This window comes from Pseudonaja textilis, chromosome 1 (assembly GCF_049901715.1).
Source record: "Pseudonaja textilis isolate UNSWEBS1 chromosome 1, rPseTex1.2, whole genome shotgun sequence".
NCBI lineage: Eukaryota > Metazoa > Chordata > Lepidosauria > Squamata > Elapidae > Pseudonaja > Pseudonaja textilis.
Window position 1 is genome coordinate 71912665 of NC_141990.1, and position 19199 is coordinate 71931863.

Genomic DNA, 19199 nt, shown 5'->3' on the forward strand with positions numbered 1-19199 from the left:
TCTAACTGGCTCAAAACGTTTGGTGTCGTAGTATAGGTATATTCGGTTTGGAATATTTTTTAATGAGACTAATGTGATGCTATATTGCTAAAAATGTAGGAAAGCTACAATAGGTAATAGAAGGGCAGGACACTGAACAAGTGAGAAGCTTCAAATACAGTATCTTGACATAATGCTCCAAGATTCAGGACCATGGAAGTATCTTGACATAATGCTCCAAGATTCAGGACCATGGAATACAGGGATTAACTCAATGGTTACACTGGGAGGAATGTTTTCTGGTTGTTGCTTGTAAATTTTTCATGTGTGCGCACACACAGGTGCGTGCACACACATATCCCCACGCGCGTGCACACACACACATACGCACGCACGCACACACACAGCTTGGCCAATAAAGAATTCTATTCTATTCTATTCTATTCTATTCTATTCTATTCTATTCTATTCTATTCTATTCTATTCTATTCTTTTCTATTCCCATTATGTATTGGGCCGATATGTACCATATAGAGCAGGGGTGTAAAACTCAAGGCCCAGGGACCGTATCTGGGCCACGGGGTGTTTAGATCTGGCCTGCAGGTCTGCCCTGGAAACAGTGAGGGACTGGCCCACAGAGCCTCTGCCACTGAAAATGGAGCTCAGGAGGGCCATGCGCAGTCCTCCCAGACTCTGTTTTTGGCCACAACGGCCTCTTGCAGCCCTCTGCCAGTGAAAATGGAGCTCAGGGGAGCACCCCCCCCCCTTTCAAGCTCTGTTTTCACTGGCAGAGAGCTGCAGGAGGCTGTCACAGCCGAAAATGGAGCTCGGGAGCCTGTTTTTGCTGATGGAGCACACAGGCCACTACAGGCCCATCCCCCATGACAAGAGTGATGTCAAGCTGGTCACATCCACTCTGGCCCCCTGAGGTCAAATGCAACCCTGATGCAGCCTTCAGTGAAGTCGAGTTTGACACCCCTGATATAGAGCCAGCAGATTGGAGTGGCTTATAGGGTTTGCAAAGCTGTATATCAGTCAATACATAAAGGAGATGCTGCTTTTTATTAATTTATTTGATTTTCTACCTTTCCTCCATAAGCTCGAGGGGGCATACACAGTTTTGCTTTCTCCCATTTATCCCACAAAAAGCCGATGAGATGTATTGGATGGAGAGAACAAGTAGCTGAAATTATCCACTGAGCTTCCATGGTTGAAGGTGGACTTGAATCTGGGTCTCCATAATCCTAGTTGAATACCCAGTCTTCACCCCCCACCCCTCGCCCGTCGTTTAAGTAAAATCTTAATCTTTTTATGTATAATTGCCTAGGAGGAAAGTATGAATAGCGGTGGATAATTTCATCTTTTATTTCTTCCAGGCACAACTGTCCCAGGCTTTGAATGGCATTTCAGACAAAGCAAAGGAAGCAAAAGAATTTTTGGTGCAGCTGAAAAATATTTTACAGCAGATACAGGTAACGTATGTAGAATTTGAGCTTTTTTGTACAATATTTTTTGTGTGATTGCCGTGATGCTATTTAGGAGGCTAAACCAAGTCAATAAAAGCCATAGCTCAGTACAAACCAGCCCAACGCTTGGAATCACAGATCATAATGGGAAATTTACCTTCAATTCTATTCCTCAACCCATTGGTTTCTCACCATAATCTTCAAATTAATTTCCTGGGAAGGAGAATCTTCATTATTTCTCTTTTATTGGGCAATGTTGCTTCCTCCCTCCTTTCAGGGAGCAGGTTCAATTATGCAAGACATTGGCATCAAGGGGACCTATGTCAGCTTGTATGTTAGAGAGAAATGAATATGTACGAACGATAGTATGATGGGAGAATATATGGACATCTTTGTGCCTAATCAAACATGATTGTAAAACCTGCAGCTTTATGTTGTTTTCCACTCAAAGCCTCCACTGCCTTACTAGTCTGGAATCCATGTATCAAAAAACCACAATATCCTGTATTGGTTACATTGAAATGAACAGGATTTCTGCATTATCATGGATGTGATTCCAATAGCTGAGTTTCTCAATGTCAACCTATCAGGAGAAGGATTTGCAGAGGAAAATGAGGGAGATGAGCAGTTCAGAAATGTGAGGATGGATGGATGGGTGGCAGAGGTGGTATTCAGCAGGTTCTGACCAGTTCTGGAGAACCGGTAGCGGAAATTTTGAGTAGTTCAGAGAACCGGCAAATGCCACCTCTGACTGGAGATTTTACAGTATCCTTCCCCTGCCACGCACAACAAGCCTTGCCCACAGAACCGGTGGTAAAAAAAATTGAATCCCACCACTGATGGGTGGGTGGGTGGGTGGATGGAAGGAAGGAAGGAATCCTGATTAATAACACCCAAGAGTTTATACAAACATTACCTCTAATATAAGAGCATGGAGGATGTTAAAAATGTCATAGTGCCAAGTTAGGAAAGGATATTTTATTTCCTGTCAGAATCACCCTCTTAGTAGTATACTTGCAGACATTTTATAGTGATAGGAAACTGTTTTCAGGGCACTAACTAGTTATTAAAAATAACCTATATGATTCCAACGTGTTTTTTCTAAAAAGCAGAAAAATAACTGTTGATTGCACATGAGTCCTGGTGTTCTCAGAATATGACTGTGAAGGTAAATATCCTTTAGTACTTCTTTTTTTCAGTTTTTCCCGAACGCCACCACTCTGCTAAACAAATAATTCCCTCAACACTGTCCAACTATTTACAAAGTCTGCATTACTATTACTATTAATCTTCTCATTGTTCCTAGTACCCATCTCCTCAAAATATATGACTATACGACTGTAACTTTGTTGCTTGTATCCTTACAATGTATGTTGGTTGTCTCCTAGTATGATTTGATTGGTTATTGTACCCTATGACTATCATTAAGTGTTGTACCTTATGATTCTTGATGAATGTATCTTTTCTTTTTATCTACACCGAGAGCATATGCATCAAAGACAAATTCCTTGTGTATCCAATCACACTTGGCCAATAAAGAATTCCATTCTATTCTATTTTTTAGGAAAATGGCTTGGACTATGAAGCTTGTCTGGTTGCTCAGTGTGATGCTTTAGTTGATGCTTTGACTCGCCAGAAGGCCAAACTGCTCACAAAAGTTACCAAAGAGCGTGAGCACAAACTAAAGGTGAATGAAAACTTTACTCATACCTGCCAGACAGAGGAACCTGATTATTTTTAAAATCCGTGCTCTTGAATGTGTAGTTCTAAATCTTTATCTTAATTATTCAGCATCATTACTGAATTTTATGAGAAAAAATGGGTACAAGAGCATGCAAAAAATCCTTTGTAGTCCTAGGTCCCAATTTGCTGTATCTAATCTATACACATGAAGCCATAAGTCACACACCTCTGGGATTCAAATAACTCGGCCATAAATATAAATAGACTTTGAAGCTTTTTAAAATTTCCCTCTGCAAATTGAACTTGCCATATGTCCCATTTGACCTTCCTAATATCAGAACCTATGTAGAGCCTATACTTGGGGTTGTTGAAAAAGAAGATATCGATATATTTGTCCAAGCAATATCACCAAATTCTTCTCCCTTCTGCTAGTGTTTCCGAAAATATTTCCTCAGTTCAGTGAATGCTGGGGAGATCAACAGGCATTTTTCCTCCCTAGGTTGTATGGGACCAGATAAACCACTGCACTCTGAAACTGCGACAGTCAACAGGACTTATGGAATATTGTCTAGAAGTCATCAAAGAAAATGATCCTTCTGGTTTCTTACAGGTAAATTGTCATTTGTCTTAGGGATAAATGAGCAAACTCTTATGAAGGATTCTAGTTTGGAACTCATAAATGCTGTCATACCCGCCTCATATATTTTTATATGGCTTATTCCATCCAATTCAGTGATGAAGATGGTAACATGGAGAAAGGTGGATTTTTGTAAGCCTCATTTGAAATTGAATAGTTTTAGTGATATATTAGTGTACGCTATGCATTCCACTTTCAGAAGCTAGCTGAAAATACTTGCTACTTGATTTAAAAGTCTTCAGACCTAAATCTTCAAAAATGGACTCACCTGCGTCGGTGTGTGTGTGTCATTCCTTGAGTGATTGGGATCACAAATCCTTGTTTTCCAATAGATGAAATGGTTCTTCAATAGCTTTGTCTAGTCTGCAAAAAGTGTTCTTTTTCAGATTTCAGATGCATTAATCAAACGTGTTCAAGTATCTCAGGAGCAGTGGGTCAAAGGAGCCCTGGAACCAAAAGTATCTGCTGAATTCGATCTGACATTGGATAGTGAACCGTTGCTGCAGTCAATCCATCAGCTGGACTTCATTCAGATGAAATGTAGGGGTGAGCTTTTGTAGGCTGATTTTCCTTCCCTTTTGTATGGGATTGCAAAGAATGGCTGTGAAAGGGAAAGTCATTTAGACCAGGGGTCCTCCAACTTTAAGACATGTGGACTTCAACTCCCAGAATTCCTCAGCCAGCTGGCTAAGGAATTCTGGGAGTTGAAGTCCACAAGTCTTAAAGTTGCCAAGTTTGGAGACCTCTGATTTAGACCAAGAGCTAGGGCTCAGTTCTCCAGATGAAAGTCACTTTTTAGGGGTTGAATAATTTCCATTTCTCTTTCCATGATTCTAAGAAGCACAAGACAATCTCATCAATGCTGGATATCTTAATTAATGTGTGATACTTTTCTATTTCCAGATAGAAAGCTTCAATTAGGAATGAATATACTTTTTAAAAGTAAAAAAAAATGCTAACCTACAATTTTCTCAAACTCTAAAGCTTTACTACAAAGGAAAGCTTATCAATACAGCAGTAAATACAAACTTAATTACATACAAAGACCATCATGTTTACTCATGTTATTAGGCAGCATGATAGGTGTAGACAAACCAATGATTCTAGGTGTTTGGGGTAACAAATCCCCAAATCTTTTGCCAAGGACCCAGCAGTTTGGAACTGATGGATGTGGACTCCCCAAACTGCTACTTGTGATATAAGAGCCCATTTTCTGAACTGTGATATTTTTCTATCTTTTGTATTTTAGTTGTACAGGAGTTTTCTGAATAGACAGTTGATAAGTTGGATCAAAGTTAAAATAATGTTAACCACCAGAAGTGGACTGGCAGTTTTGCTGCCCATTTTTACTTTTGTGGGTCTGGTTGCAGCTGGGAAACCAGCAGGAAACCAGCACATTTCCTGAATTCCCAGACCTGGCTCTGAAAATGTCCGTAACCTGAAAAAATATGCTTGATGTTTTCAAAAGATGCTTTCTGCTCTGCACGACTATGGACAACTGTGCCATTAAAATATACATCAGTTAATTGAATATCCATGCATAGTTTTGCAGAAGGTTCCAAGAATATTAACAAAGGAACAGGTATATAATAAAGAGACAGACGAAAATTGCTTCGGCACTGAGAAATGTAGGTGAATAGGAAAAGTAGGAAATAAAGCATGCTAATAATATATAGTGGTTTCAGCTTAAAACAAAATTAAAAGGACAAAATTGAAGAAAAGCCATTTGCATGTGTGCTCAAGAACAAGCCTTATGATCTAAGAACCATCATTCACTCCTATTCTAACATTACTGTGTGACATAGATCATATGGAACAGCAATTCATGTTACAACAGTTAGAAGCCTTGGAAATTAATGTGCTTGCGGTGTAAAAACGATTTACTAAAAATGATGTTAAATGTTCTTACTGTTCTTTTTTTCCTTTCCCTTTTTTAAAAACTTAATAGTTACTGCAGGGAACGTGATACAGGAAAAGGGAAATTCATTACAATGTAGTGCACAGGGAGAAGAATTTTAATAGGAGTTCATAGAGAGATTACCTGACACCGCAGGCCCATGGGATGAAATAAGATATTTCAAGTCTTTAGCAGTTCATTGCACCTTTGCCATTTTCAAGAAGCTTTAAAAATGCAACCGAGCAATGGAACTTTTGCAGAAAGAAGCTTTCCCTCACAGCAGTTCCTCCATGGATTTTGCAAATGACCAAACAAAGGCTTTCACCCATAGCAAACATAGAGGGGAGTATAGGAAGCCTCTTCTGAGTACTGCAACTGCTGTACAAAGTTTTGAAATGGCACAGAGTGCCGGTCATATTGCTTCTGCATCCCGATTAAGCAAATTGCATTGGGCTGCATTGCAGAGCAGCTTCTCAAGAAATACAGCTCCCGTTCACAGGCCCATTAAATCCACTGACAGGTAGGCTACTTAAAGAACAGGACTGAACGTAAACAATTGCCTAGCTAGCTCAGTGTTTCTCAACCTTGACCATTTTTAGATGTGTGGATGTCACCTCCCAGAATTCCTCAGTGAACTGAAATCCACACACCTTAAAAGTTGTCAAGAAAAAACTGAGCTAGCTGAGTCATCCTATGCCCAGATGACGTTTGCAAAATAGCATGATGGTGACTTTTTTCAATGTTTGATTGCTCGTCTCTTTCCATATTAGTTTAAGGGGAATATGAGGTAGTCATGACTGGATTGCAGGTGTCAGAATTGCCATTTCAGAACTCAGGCTGCATGCTGGGGGGTTTAAGAGGGTCAATTATGATTTTCTTGTGAGGTGAATGTTGTGTGGCTCACTATATGCCCAGCCCGAAAGGTAAGGGCAGAGTTGCACTAATCTGTGCTCAGTTCCTCTTTCAGTACCCCCAGTGCCACTCCTGCAGCTGGAGAAATGTTGCACTCGAAACAACAGTGTGACACTTGCCTGGCGTATGCCACCCTTTAGCCATAATCCAGTGGAGGGATACATCTTGGAGCTCGATGATGGAGATGGTGGCCAGTTTCGAGTGAGTTTTTGTTCCTCATATGTTTGTGTTAGGCTTTCTTAGGTAAATGCTGATGTGTTTGTCCTATGATGGACAAGTTTAGTATTAGAAATGGGAACCCAACTGCTTCTTCCTTTTGTAGAAGAATTCCAAACAAGATGAGAAGGGAGAAATGGAGGATCCTAAACTAAAGGAGCCCTTTGTAGGTCTTGTCCAATGCAACTGCTATGGTTTTTGTACATGCTGTTGAAGCCTTTTCATTTCCCCCCAAATGCCTATACTTTGACAGCCCTTACTGGATCTAGCCAGACACCAATAAATCTCTCTTCTTAGAAAATAATTGCTTTTTTTAAAAAATGAAATCATACTCTTCAAGGTTTTTCTAATTATGCATAACTTCTTCGTATCATTTCTTCTTAACTGGTGTTCATGTTACTGTATCTCACAGTGATGATTGTCTAAAAGCAATTGAAGGTCTTTTAATGGACCTTTGTATCTTTTTTGTTGTTTAGGAAGTATATGTGGGCAAGGAAACCTTGTGTACAATTGATGGTCTTCATTTCAACAGTACCTACAATGCAAGAGTGAAAGCCTTTAATTCATCTGGGGTAGGCCCTTATAGCAAGACAGTTGTTTTACAAACTTCTGATGGTGAGTCTTTGAAAAAAATAAATACTTTCCCTTCCTAAAATTTCTTTTATGTTTGGAATCAGCTAAACTTTAAGAAAACTATATTTACAACAAAAGTACCTTTGAGTTTCTAGATCAGGCTTCTGGAATTAAGAGAGAATAATAAATATCTGAATCATTTAACAGCAACTCTCTTCAGCATGTTTTTTTCTTGAACACCCTATACAATGAGACTATACTGGATTTTCCAGATTGTGTTGGTTTCCAAAATATGTCAGGATCAAAAGCAATTCCTTTTCCGATAACTTTGGGGAGAATCCCCCTTTCAGATAGAATCCAGTTCCATCTAAACAAGCTTGGTTCATTTTGGGATAATGTATATATCATAATGCACAAGTGATTTTGGCACTTTCCGTGGCAGAATCTGTCAAGTCTTGAAAACATGTCAGAATATGCTAGGTTTTCTGATGGATTCTGAATAGGTTGATGGATGATGATGATATATAGACAAACAGAAGACAATAGATAGATGATTGATTGATAGATAGATAGATAGATAGATAGATAGATAGATAGATAGATAGATAGGAAGGAAGGAAGGAAGGAAGGAAGGAAGGAAGGAAGGAAGGAAGGAAGGAAGGAAGGAAGGAAGGAAGGAAGGAAAGCATTCTATAAGAACTGCAGATGTTTTAAAAGTTACTTAATATGACTGATAATAATGATCTTCATTGAGCTTCAGTGTATCTGCAGTTTCTACCTCCATTTTATTCCAGTGAGGAATTGCAGAATTTAATTACCTTTCAACTCACTGCAAGGAAATTATTTTCCATAATGTCTTATAAAGTATGCATGTGAATTTAAGCTTAAGTTTCATATAATTAAACTTAAAATTAATATTGATTAATGATACCTAACCTTTATGAATCATAAAACATTTCTCTCTCTTCTTTTCTTTCTTACTTTAACATTGCTAGATTAGATTAGGAGGAGAAAAAAACATTTGTTCTCCAAGATCCTTTCTCTAAGGAAGAAAACTACTTCCTTACAGAAGTAATTCTACTTTTTTGAGGAAGAAACTACAGAGAATAGTAGATTTTTGTAACAAACCTACCCACAAATAAAGAAGTATATTTAAAACCAATGTGCCAATTTGATAAAAAAAAATGATTTATGTCTAGATTCTTAGTAGGAGTAAATTGGCACTGTGTAAGATAATGTTTGGTCTCCACACATAAATATTTGTATGTATTATTTACAGTTTATTTATTTATTTATTTGATTTGATTTGTCAATCGCTTACAAGATAATAGATATAAGTATAAACATGAGTAAGAATACAGGAAATAGGTATGAATAAATGGGGACAATAGGACAGGAATGGTAGGCACGATGGTGCACTTATGCACGCCCCTTATAGACCTCTTAGGAATGGGGTGAGGTCAATAGTGGTTAGTTTGAGGTTAAAGGAGTGGGGGTTAGGAGATGTAACAACAGAGTCAGGTAGCACATTCCAGACATTGACCACTCTGTTGCTGAAGTCATCCTTTCTGCAATCAAGTTTGAAGCGGTTTACATTGAGTTTGTATCTGTTGTGTGCTCTTGTATTGTTGTGGTTGAAGCTGAAGTAGTCATTGACTGGTAGGACATTGAAGCACATAATTTTGTGTGCTATGATTAAGTCTAACCATAGGTGGCGTAGTTCAAGGTTGTCCAAGCCCAAAATCTCAAGTCTGGTGATATAGGGTATTCTGTTGAGAGCAGAGGAGTGTAGTACTCTTCTCGTGAAATACTTCTGGACTCGCTCGATTGTATTAATGTCTGATATACAGTGCAGATTCCAGACTGATGTGCTGTATTCGAGTATAGTCTGGCAAAAGTTTTGTATGCTTTAGTTAGCGATTCTGTATTTCTGGAGGAGAAATTTCATAAGATTAGATTTACAACTCTTAATGCCTTTTTGGCAATGCTGTTACAGTGAGCTCTGGTGCTTAGGTCATTTGATATGAGAACTCCAAGGTCCTTGACAGAGTGAGGATCATCAATGAGGTCATATCCGCCTAGTTTGTATTTGGTGTACTGATTTTTTTTACCAATGTGTAGGACAGAGCATTTGTTGGTCGAGATTTGTAGTTGCCAGATGTTTGACTATTCAGACACATAATCAAGGTCGCTTTGAAGGATAGTAGCGTTGTCAGTGGTGTTGAATAGTTTTATATCATCCACAAAGAGGATGCAGTTGATCACAAAAGTCATTTATATAGAGTATAAAGGGTGTGGGTTCTAGAACACTGCCTTGGGGGATACCGCTGTTAACTGGAGCAGGGTTTGATATCGTGCTCCCTATTTTTACTATTTGTTGTCTGTTTGACAGGAATGCAGTAATCCACTTATGGAAGGATCCGGAAATGCTGTAAGAATTTAGTTTTAACAGTAGTTTGTCATGTACCACTGAATTGAAGGCTTTGCAGAAGCCTATGTAAATTGTGTCTATAGCTTTTCCCTGGTCAAGTAGAGTAGTCTATATGTTTTTGCAGTGTAGGAATTGAAGATTGCAAGATAATTTTTTCCTGAAACCAAATTGTTTTTTGGAGAGTAGGTTGTTTGACTCTAAGTGGACAGTGATGAATTGGTTAATGATTGATTCCATGACTTTGCATGTGACACAACACAGTGAGATTGGTCTGCAGTTTTCAACCAGGCTGGGGCCACCTTTTTTGCATATCTTGGTTTGATGAGAATCACACTAAAATATTAACTGCTGCATCCGTAATACATTTTTTCATTGGGTATGTAGATATTGCTAAAAAGAGTCAGGCTTTCCTCATAAAATATAGTGGATCTTTTCCAAACATGAAATTCTATAGTCTCTTAGACGTTGACTGTTATAAACTCCGGCCAGGAGACAGAATGGCTAGGAGGATCATGGGATTTGAAGTTCCACAAATTTGGAGGAAATCCCATTGGGAAAATTTGGTTTACTGACACAAATTGAAGTCTTGTAAGAAAATCTACAGAAGAATAATGACAAGTAGCAATTTTATTTCTTCAAATTTTAAAGAGAGAGCATGTAGAACTTTGACATCAAGTTTTTAATAAGATCGTGCAGCTGATGATAATTTGTAAATGATATTACTCATTCATAATTCCTAAATTTTTGAACCACTTGACCATCCATGTTATCATTTTTTTTTCATATTATGGTATTGGCTATCTGGTAGTAATCTCAACACTTTAAAAAGTTGATTAAGGCAAGCTGTCTATAGGGGTTCCTAGATTTCAAAGAACTGTATCGTGAATCATGAATGAATTTCATTTATTAATACAGAGCTACTGCTCATCACAATTCAGTTAGTTATTGCACTGTTCTAATCTGTATACTCCCCCTCTTCTTGTTTTTGTTTTTTTAATAGTGGCTTGGTTTACATTTGATCCCTGTTCAGCCCATAGAGACATAGTCCTTTCAAATGACAACCAGACTGCTACCTGCAGTAGCTATGATGATCGTGTAGTTCTGGGCACTGCAGCTTTCTCAAAGGGAGTCCACTATTGGGAGCTGCATGTGGACCGTTATGATAACCATCCAGATCCGGCCTTTGGGGTTGCTAGAATCAACGTGGTCAAGGATATGATGCTGGGGAAGGATGACAAAGCCTGGGCGATGTATGTCGATAACAATCGCAGTTGGTTCATGCATTGCAACTCCCACACTAATCGGTAAGCATTCAAGACGCTGCTTTCTGCCTTAAAGCAGGTTTCCTTCTTGTTCTTCAAAAGCTGTGCAGTGAATGTCCTGCCACCCCATCATTTCAGAAAATTTATCATCTATCCCAGTTCTTGCCAACGTAGCTCATAAATCTGTGCTACCAAACATAACCGTTATGACTTTTGTCAGCATTATACTTATGGATCAAATATGATGTGGCATGTAGCAGATTCTTGGTTTTAACCTGGGTCTTCCCCAGAGGTGGTATTCATCAGGTTCTGACCAGTTCTGGAGTAGTGGAAATTTTGAGTAGTTCAGAGAACCGGTCAATACCACCTTTGACTGGCCCCGCCTCCATCTATTCTCTGCCACCCAAGTCCCAGCTGATCGGCTGGGTCTTCTTTTGTTGCCCTGCACAGGAGAACAGAGCTGGAAAGCTGGTTAGTGGGCTGGGGAGGGAATGGGGATTTTGCAGTATCCTTCCCCTGCCATGTCCACCAGGCCACGCCCACAAGCCACACCACACCCACCAAGCCACACCCACAGAACCGGTAATAAAAGTTTTTTGAATCCCACCACTGGTTTTCTCCCCTCACTTATAATGCAAAAGATTAAAGAGGCAAAATAGCAAAAAGGCATTTAAATGGAGTTTGCTAAATCAATCAAAATGTTAGCTTTATGAAATATCTCTTTCCATACTATTCTTTTTTTAAAAAAATATAATATCCGAAATGAAGTTGGCTGGTCTGCTTCTGAGTCTGTCTGCTATTTTTAATTTCTTCATGTCAAATTATTAATTCATTTCCTTGTTGGCTTCTGCTTTGTTTCCAAGAATTTAAAACAGAATATATACTGCAACCTCCTCCAACTCTTCCCCTCCCCAACAAGTTAGTTAGGTGATCTTAGGACAACAAATGACAATTGACCTTAGTCACTTGTATGGCTTCTATGTATAGACCTGAATCCAGATGTGGCCATGAATCTGTACTATACTACTGCATGGAATTTTCTCAAATTTATTCAGAATTGTTTTAAAATATAATTCAGTGAAGCAACAGTGAACTGTTCATCATTATATTAGGGAGGACTTAATGATCATTTAACTAAACGGAAGAAATAAGGAATTAAGAAATAAGCATGACTGTTGATTAAAAATACCCAATGAAAGTGTTTCCTTACCTAATTGGAAAACTTACAGCAACAATGTAAGTTGTAAGATAGTTTCTCCCATGAGCTGCTCAGAGCATCCAGTAGTGGGAGGTGCTTCAGTCTCTGCTTATCTAGGCTGGGCTTAATTTGTGGAATGATCCTCCTCCTCCATGGGACTCCTCCCCAGCATTCTCCAGTTTTGGCTCAGCCTTGTGAGAGATAGGCAGTGCTTCTCGTTACTCCTTGGCCGAAACAGGAGAATTCTCTTTAAGGTTTGACAGATAGTCGATTGTTCTTTTCTTACTGACGCTGCCCTTGCCACCTGGCCGTTGGGGATCACATTACCAGGAAGTGCTCCTAAGTGCAGGCAGGCTTCGTGTGCATTTCGCTCCCCCTAACCGCTAGTCCTACCCTTGCCATTACGATCGCCGAGCTGCTTTATTATTTAAACAGCAAGGCTTTTTTTCTCTCATTCCTTTCTGAGTCGTATCGCTGTTTCTCCTTTCCCCCAAGAATGCCGTTTAGGGGTGGAGGTGTAATCGCCTCGTTATTTCGCCCCTCCCCGCCAGTTTAGCCCTAAGGGAAGACTGTTGGAACTTATCTCTTTTTCTTGGAGGGAGATTGCTGCTGGCACGTGCGCCACAAATAACGTCTAGTCACCATTTTTTTGGTTTTTTTACTGTCAAGGGACCGCGTGTCCACATTGAGTGCTAATTCAATAGACTGTGAGGTAATCCTTATTCCAGATTGCAGGGTTTTTTTTCCACAAAATACCCCGAGGAATCATTACAACCTCGTTTTCAACATATTTGAGGTTTTTGTTAATTCGTGTTGTTGGCTCAACCCTCACAGTTCTCCCTATCCAGCGGCACAACAGCGAGCACCTAGGCCCGCCTGTGCAGGGAAGCTGTTGAAGGCCTGTGAGTGATTATTTGTCCTGCTAGGCGTTCTCAATTTGACTGATTGGGACATCCAAATTTGATATATATTTGCACATACGCTCTCATAATATTAATCACTCCAGTATAATAATACTGGCAACTTCATAACAATAATAAATGAATTGTTGAAATATGACTCAATTTTGAAGCAGATATCCCTATTATTATTATTATTTAAAGAAAATACGGGGGATTTAATTTCAGTGCACCCTGTCCACTCTTGGCCAGGTCTTATGTATATCTATTATTCCTTGGGCCCGGCTCCACACTAGATCCCTCCAGTGGTTCCTGCTCCCGTACCAGCGATCCGGCTGAAGCAACTCCAAATACAAGGTCAAAGTTCCATCACAGGTCCTCATATCTCTCCTCTGGTGGACCAGACCAGCCATAAACAAAGGTTGCCTATTCAAAGAGCCCCACAGACTTACCATCACCACCGATGCCAGCCTGATTGGATGGGGAGCTCACTTTCAATCGCTCACAGCCCAAGGCTGCTGGTCCTCCATAGAACGATCACGCAGCATAAACTGGCTGGAGCTTCAAGCAGTACACCTAGCTCTCTGCAGCTTCCTTCCACAGGTACACAACCAACACATATTAATATTGACTGACAACGTAACCGCGAAAGCTCACATAAACAAACGGGGGCACTCAGTCGAAACATCTCATGTGAGAAGCGGAGCGTTTGTGTCATTGGGCAGAGAGCAACCTGATTTCCATCAGAGCAGAACACATTTCAGGACTGTTGAATACACAGGCAGATTGGCTAAGCAGGGCCACGATCGATCCATCAGAGCGGCGCCTCCATCTGACCCTCTTTCAAGAGACGGTCAGGACATTTGGGCAGCCAGTAGTAGACCTGTTCGCTTCCCCTCTCAACGCTCAGCTCCTGAGATTTCTTTCCAGATACCCCTCACAAGGAGCAGAGAATTTCAATGCGCTCTGTTGCTGTTGGCCCCTGGGGCTTCTGTACGCATTTCCGCCCCTTCCACTGATCCCCAAGGTCATTCAGAAGCTGCTCGACGAGAGGGCGGAACTGCTTCTAGTAGCTCCCTACAGGCCCAGACGGTTGTGGTTTGCAGACCTCCACAGTCTATCTGTATCACCACCATGGAGAATTCCGCCAGACAGGGTCTTGTTAACCCAAGGACCCCTTCAACATCCGGACCCTCAATGGTTGCACCTGACTGTCTGGAGGTTGAGCGGAGTCATCTGAAGAGAGAAAAGTTTTCCAACAGAGTTATCGCCACTATCCAAGCTGCCGGACGCCCCTCAACAATTCACATCTACAATGCCACATGGTCCAGTTTCTACAAATGGTCTACCAAGTCTCAAATTGATCCCATTTCTCCATCTGTGGTGCAGATCCTAGAGTTCTTACAAGAGGGGCTTGACAAGGGATTATCACCTAATATGTTGAAAAGACAAGTGGCGGCCTTGGTGTCAGTCATTACTTATGTAGGTCTCCTTTCCCATCATCCATGCATCCCAGCATCCATGTTTCCTTCGAGGAGCCACAAGCTTATGCCCGCCAACGGTTCACCGTTATCCCACTTGGGACCTTAACAAGGTCCTTCTTGCACTCACTAACTGCTCTTTCGAGCCCTTGCAATCATCAAGTCTCCAATTTCTGACGTGCAAAGTAGTTTTTCTTGTAGCGATCACTTCCACTTGTCGTATTTCAGAACTGGCAGCCTTGTCAATCAGGCAAGATCTTTGGGTCTTCCATTCCAACAGGGTTGTCCTTCGTCCCGATCCTACGTTCATACCCAAAGTTAATTCAGCCTTTCACAGGGCACAAGAACTGATACTTCCTAATTTTTGTCCCAGGCCATCCCAAGGGCTGGAACGACAGTAGCATTGGCTGGACGTGAGGTGAGTGTTATGAATATATATTCACCACATAGCCTCTTTTAGAAAAATGGAGGCTTTATTTTTGTCTTTTCAGCCCAACAACCAGGAATGCAAGGTCTCATCCTCCACAATAGGCCGTTGGCTATGGGCCGCAATAGCGAAAACGTATCAGACTTAAGCACTTCAGGTGCCTGGGGGCATAACAGCTCATTCAACAAGGAGCGCCGCAACATCGGCAGCATGGGCCACGCAGGCACCAATCACTGACATCTGTCGTGCCGCAACCTGGGCCTCTCCATCGTATTTCATTAGGCATTAGAAAATAGATGTGTTTGCATCAGCCGAGGCCTCCTTTGGCAGAAGGGTTCTACAACGGGTCCACAGGGACCAGGAGGGGATCCCAAGATAGACGGAGTCCCTCCCATAGGACAGGCCAAGCTTTGGTATGTCCCACTACTGGATGCCCTGAGCAGCTCGTGGGAGAAAGGGCGTTGGTGCTCACCTGACCCGCCCGTTCTCCTTGAGCTGCGAAGAGCATCCAGCCCCACCCTCTTCCATCTAGTGGGATCCTGTTTCGGCCAATGAATTTTTACAATGTTAAGGGCAAGGGTGTTTGTTTCTCTCATCTTCGCCAAAACTGGGGAATGCTGGGGAGGAGTCCCGTGGAGGAGGAGGAGCGTTCCGCAAATTAAGCCCAGCCTAGATAAGCAGAGACTGAAGCACCTCCCACTACTGGATGCTCTTCACAGCTCAAGGAGAACGGGTGTGTCAGGTAAGCACCAACGCCCTATTTCTCCTCGGTATTGTAGATCCTTGCTTTCAACCTACTATGATTCATTTGTAAACCATTTTAGAGATTATTGGTAGTCCTCGATATATGACCACAACTGAGCCCAAAATTTATGTTGCTAAGTGAGATGTTTGTTAAGTGAATTTTACCTCATTTTATGACCTTTCTTGCCACATTTGTTAAGTGAATCACTTCAATTGTTAATTTAATAACACTGTTGTTAAATGAATCTGGCTTCCCCAATGACTTGGTTTGTCAAAAGATCACAGATGTTGATCACATGACCCAGGACACTGCAAGCATATTATTTTTAAAAAGCCTTATAAATTTGCATTTCATTTGGCTGCAACTGCCCTATCTGGATAGCAAACTCCTGGCCAGCCTTTTCAGGCAATGTGTAAAAGATTGCTGCTAGCTAATTTTCTATTTTTTTCCCATCACTGGTCAGTTGGATGTTTTGACTAAACTTACATAACTGAATTGTTCCCTAAACTGTGATTATTTATGTTAAAAGTAATCTTTCAACATAATTTTCTTCGAATGAAAAAAGAGAGGGTCAGTAAGTAGCAAGGGATGGTCTTTTCCCCTTCTCCTGATGTTCTTGTGTATAATTCTGTAGTCAACACTGTGTCTTTTATAAGTCATTGTTTCCATTCCCTTATCCTGATTATTTTTTTTCCTAGAGCAGGGAATTCATTGAGGGATGCATCAGGGCTGTGTTTGACCTTGGGGAGGGGGGGCATGGCCAGGGTGGGCGTGGTTAGCTCAATGTCATTCGTGTTGGGGTGCCTGTGGTGGCCTGAGCACTCTGCCAGCGAAAATGGGCTCCCAAGCTCCGTTTTTGGCTGCGACAGCCTCCTGTAACCCTCTGCCAGCGAAAATGAGCTCCATTTTTGCTGGCAGAGGCACTGCGGGTCGGTCCTTTGCTATTTCCAGGGCAGTTCTGTGGGCCAGATCTAAGCCCACTGCAGGCCGGATCTGGCCCCCAGGCCTTGAGTTTGACACCCCATGTTAGAGCCAGGCAAATAAATCGATAGTATTTATTAGCAATTTTTTAAAGCAGCTTTTCTGGGGATCTTATGTCTACACTGTGTAGCTATCACATACCCTGAGAAAAGGCATAACTGTTTTCAACAGATTCTACAGACAGAGACAAATTCTATATGCACTCTAAATTAAATCTAATCTGAAGCCCAGCAGAGACCCAGTGATGAGTTACTTAGCTTCTTGTACTTTTCTAAGAGATTCGTGCATTAAGAAAATTAAAATATGGCAGAGTCTGATGTTGCTAATGTCATTTTTGTCTCCTTTTTGTTTAGGACAGAAGGAGGTGTTTCAAAAGGTGCAACTGTTGGGGTTCTTCTGGACCTCAACAAGCACTCCTTAACGTTTTACATAAATGGGCAGCAGCAGGGCCCTCCAGCATTTGAGAACGTGGAGGGTGTTTTCATGCCTGCATTAAGTCTCAACCGAAATGTTCAGGTAAAACTTTTCTTCTATTGTGTTAGGTCATAGTTGAATAAATTGCGCTAGGCTGCTTTCTGAACCTGACTGCAGACATTACTCAGCTACGGAACATCATCAATGCTAGTGAGCGTGGGGATTGCTCCCTATTTGTATATGGTGGCTTGGCCTTCCAATGTTGATGGGAGTACGGTTTGCTCTGTGGGTAATTCCTTAAGGTATTATTTTCTGCATGATTGTTTTTGTGGTGTTAATCTCTGCTTATCTGAACGTTGGTTGCTGGAGATGATGCATTCTGGATTGTTTGTTTCTTCTTAGCTTTATTTTTTTAATTGCCTCTTTTCAGTGATGTGTAAATATCATAATAGCCATCTTAATGGTTATGACTGGTCCTCAGTATTGGGGTTGTCCATGGTTACATGATCACAATCTGGGCACTTGGCAACAGATTCGCACTTATGACTGATTGCAGTGCCCTGCAATCATGTGACCACCATTTGTAACCTTCCCCATTGTTTTTCCGAAGAAAGTCATCGGGGAAGCCGTCAGGGAAGAACACAAGTTGCTGGGGTAGGTTTCCCCACCTGCACATTCTCTTCTAGCCTTATGCTACCCCTTGCACTCTCACACACACATTATGCTCCTTGTATTATGATTTAGTGGATGGTGGGGAAGTTATGACTCTATTTTATGTTCTAAAGTCCTAGAAAAACATTCTATTTCAATACGTTCCTGCAAAACCTGCCATAGCTAATAATTCCCTACTTTGTGCATATATTTTTAGTTCTAAATTCTTGCTTTTTTCCCCTACTCTTGCAGGTGACTCTACACACAGGTCTGGAGGTACCTCAGACTGTAAGACCAAAAAAGCTGCCAAGCAACTGAGTTCCTGCTACTTATATCTCAGCTAGATTTTATAATCTTTCTAAACGATCAGTTTTAAAATAACACACTCATAGTTGAAATCAAAATAATGATGGTTAGATTTAGGGATCTTTGCAGGGAGATTAAAACAACCAAGATGGCCTCTGCGACCCACTTCTTTTTTTACATGCATTTTACACATAAAAAGGAGTGGGTTTTAAATCCACCGTTCCAGATGCCCTCTTGACTTTATTTTAACCTATCCTGTGGATACCCCTATTTAAATAACTCAGTGATTATCTTCTTAGTTCTACATGCCTTTTAAACTTTTATATTGTTTCAAGAGTGCTTATACCACCGAACTGCCTGTGCATTTTGGCTTTATCCTTGTGTGAAAGTTTACCATCTGCCCTCTAAAGATAATCACATAAGTGAACGCTAAAGTTTCATTTTCTTTTCACCGCATTGATTCTGTTTTCATACAGCCAAAAAGAGAGAAATTGACAGTATACAAATGCTGTTGATTATAGCAGAAATTATTCATCTTTAATCTTCTCTGGATCACATTTGTTCTGGGCATGTTTTGCTTGATCCTGATCTGTGGCTTTGATATATAGACATAGAGGATTATACTTATATCCTTTATGACCTAATTGCTTGGAGGAGTTTCAGTATGGTAGAGGCTGCTGTCCTTGTGCAGATGTTTGGATTAAGTGATACCTAGATCACTTTGATTCCAAAGATTTGGGCATGGCAGAATAAAAATAGATTGGGTTCAATAGCATAATTATCATTCCTTCTACTGTAAGGATTAAACTTCTAACGCAATATATACAGTACAAATGTTTAATCCAGATCATTGTAGCTTTCTCTTTGAATATCTGTTCTGGTAACTCTGCCTTCAACACAAAGCTGTATTTGTGTGTGTTGACTTTGCGCTGACCTTGAGTGCCACATTGTAATCACATATTTCTTAGACAGAGCAGGTGTTTAGAAGAAACCAAAGATCCATACATATGGGTATATGAAGCAAAGGAAGCTCAGAATCCA

The 19199-nt window shown here is 40.8% G+C and overlaps 1 protein-coding gene across 3 annotated transcripts in view; it reads left to right on the forward strand.

Annotated features, from left to right (window-relative positions):
• TRIM67 (tripartite motif containing 67) overlaps positions 1–18257 on the forward strand; it is a 33109-nt gene extending 14852 nt beyond the window's left edge. The window contains exons 2-10 of one of the 3 annotated variants that reach the window (XM_087937746.1): positions 1356–1451; positions 3010–3132; positions 3628–3738; positions 4152–4305; positions 6618–6775; positions 7267–7405; positions 10795–11098; positions 17141–17303; positions 18105–18257. In XM_087937746.1, coding sequence (XP_087793872.1) covers positions 1356–1451; positions 3010–3132; positions 3628–3738; positions 4152–4305; positions 6618–6775; positions 7267–7405; positions 10795–11098; positions 17141–17303; positions 18105–18170 — 1314 coding nt within the window. In that variant the 3' untranslated portion in view covers positions 18171–18257. Of the gene's footprint in view, positions 1–1355; positions 1452–3009; positions 3133–3627; positions 3739–4151; positions 4312–6617; positions 6776–7266; positions 7406–10794; positions 11099–17140; positions 17304–18104 lie in introns of all 3 variants that reach the window. The other 2 variants (XM_087937731.1, XM_087937737.1) reach the window with 2 other exon arrangements.
• The last annotated feature ends 942 nt before the right edge of the window (positions 18258–19199 follow it).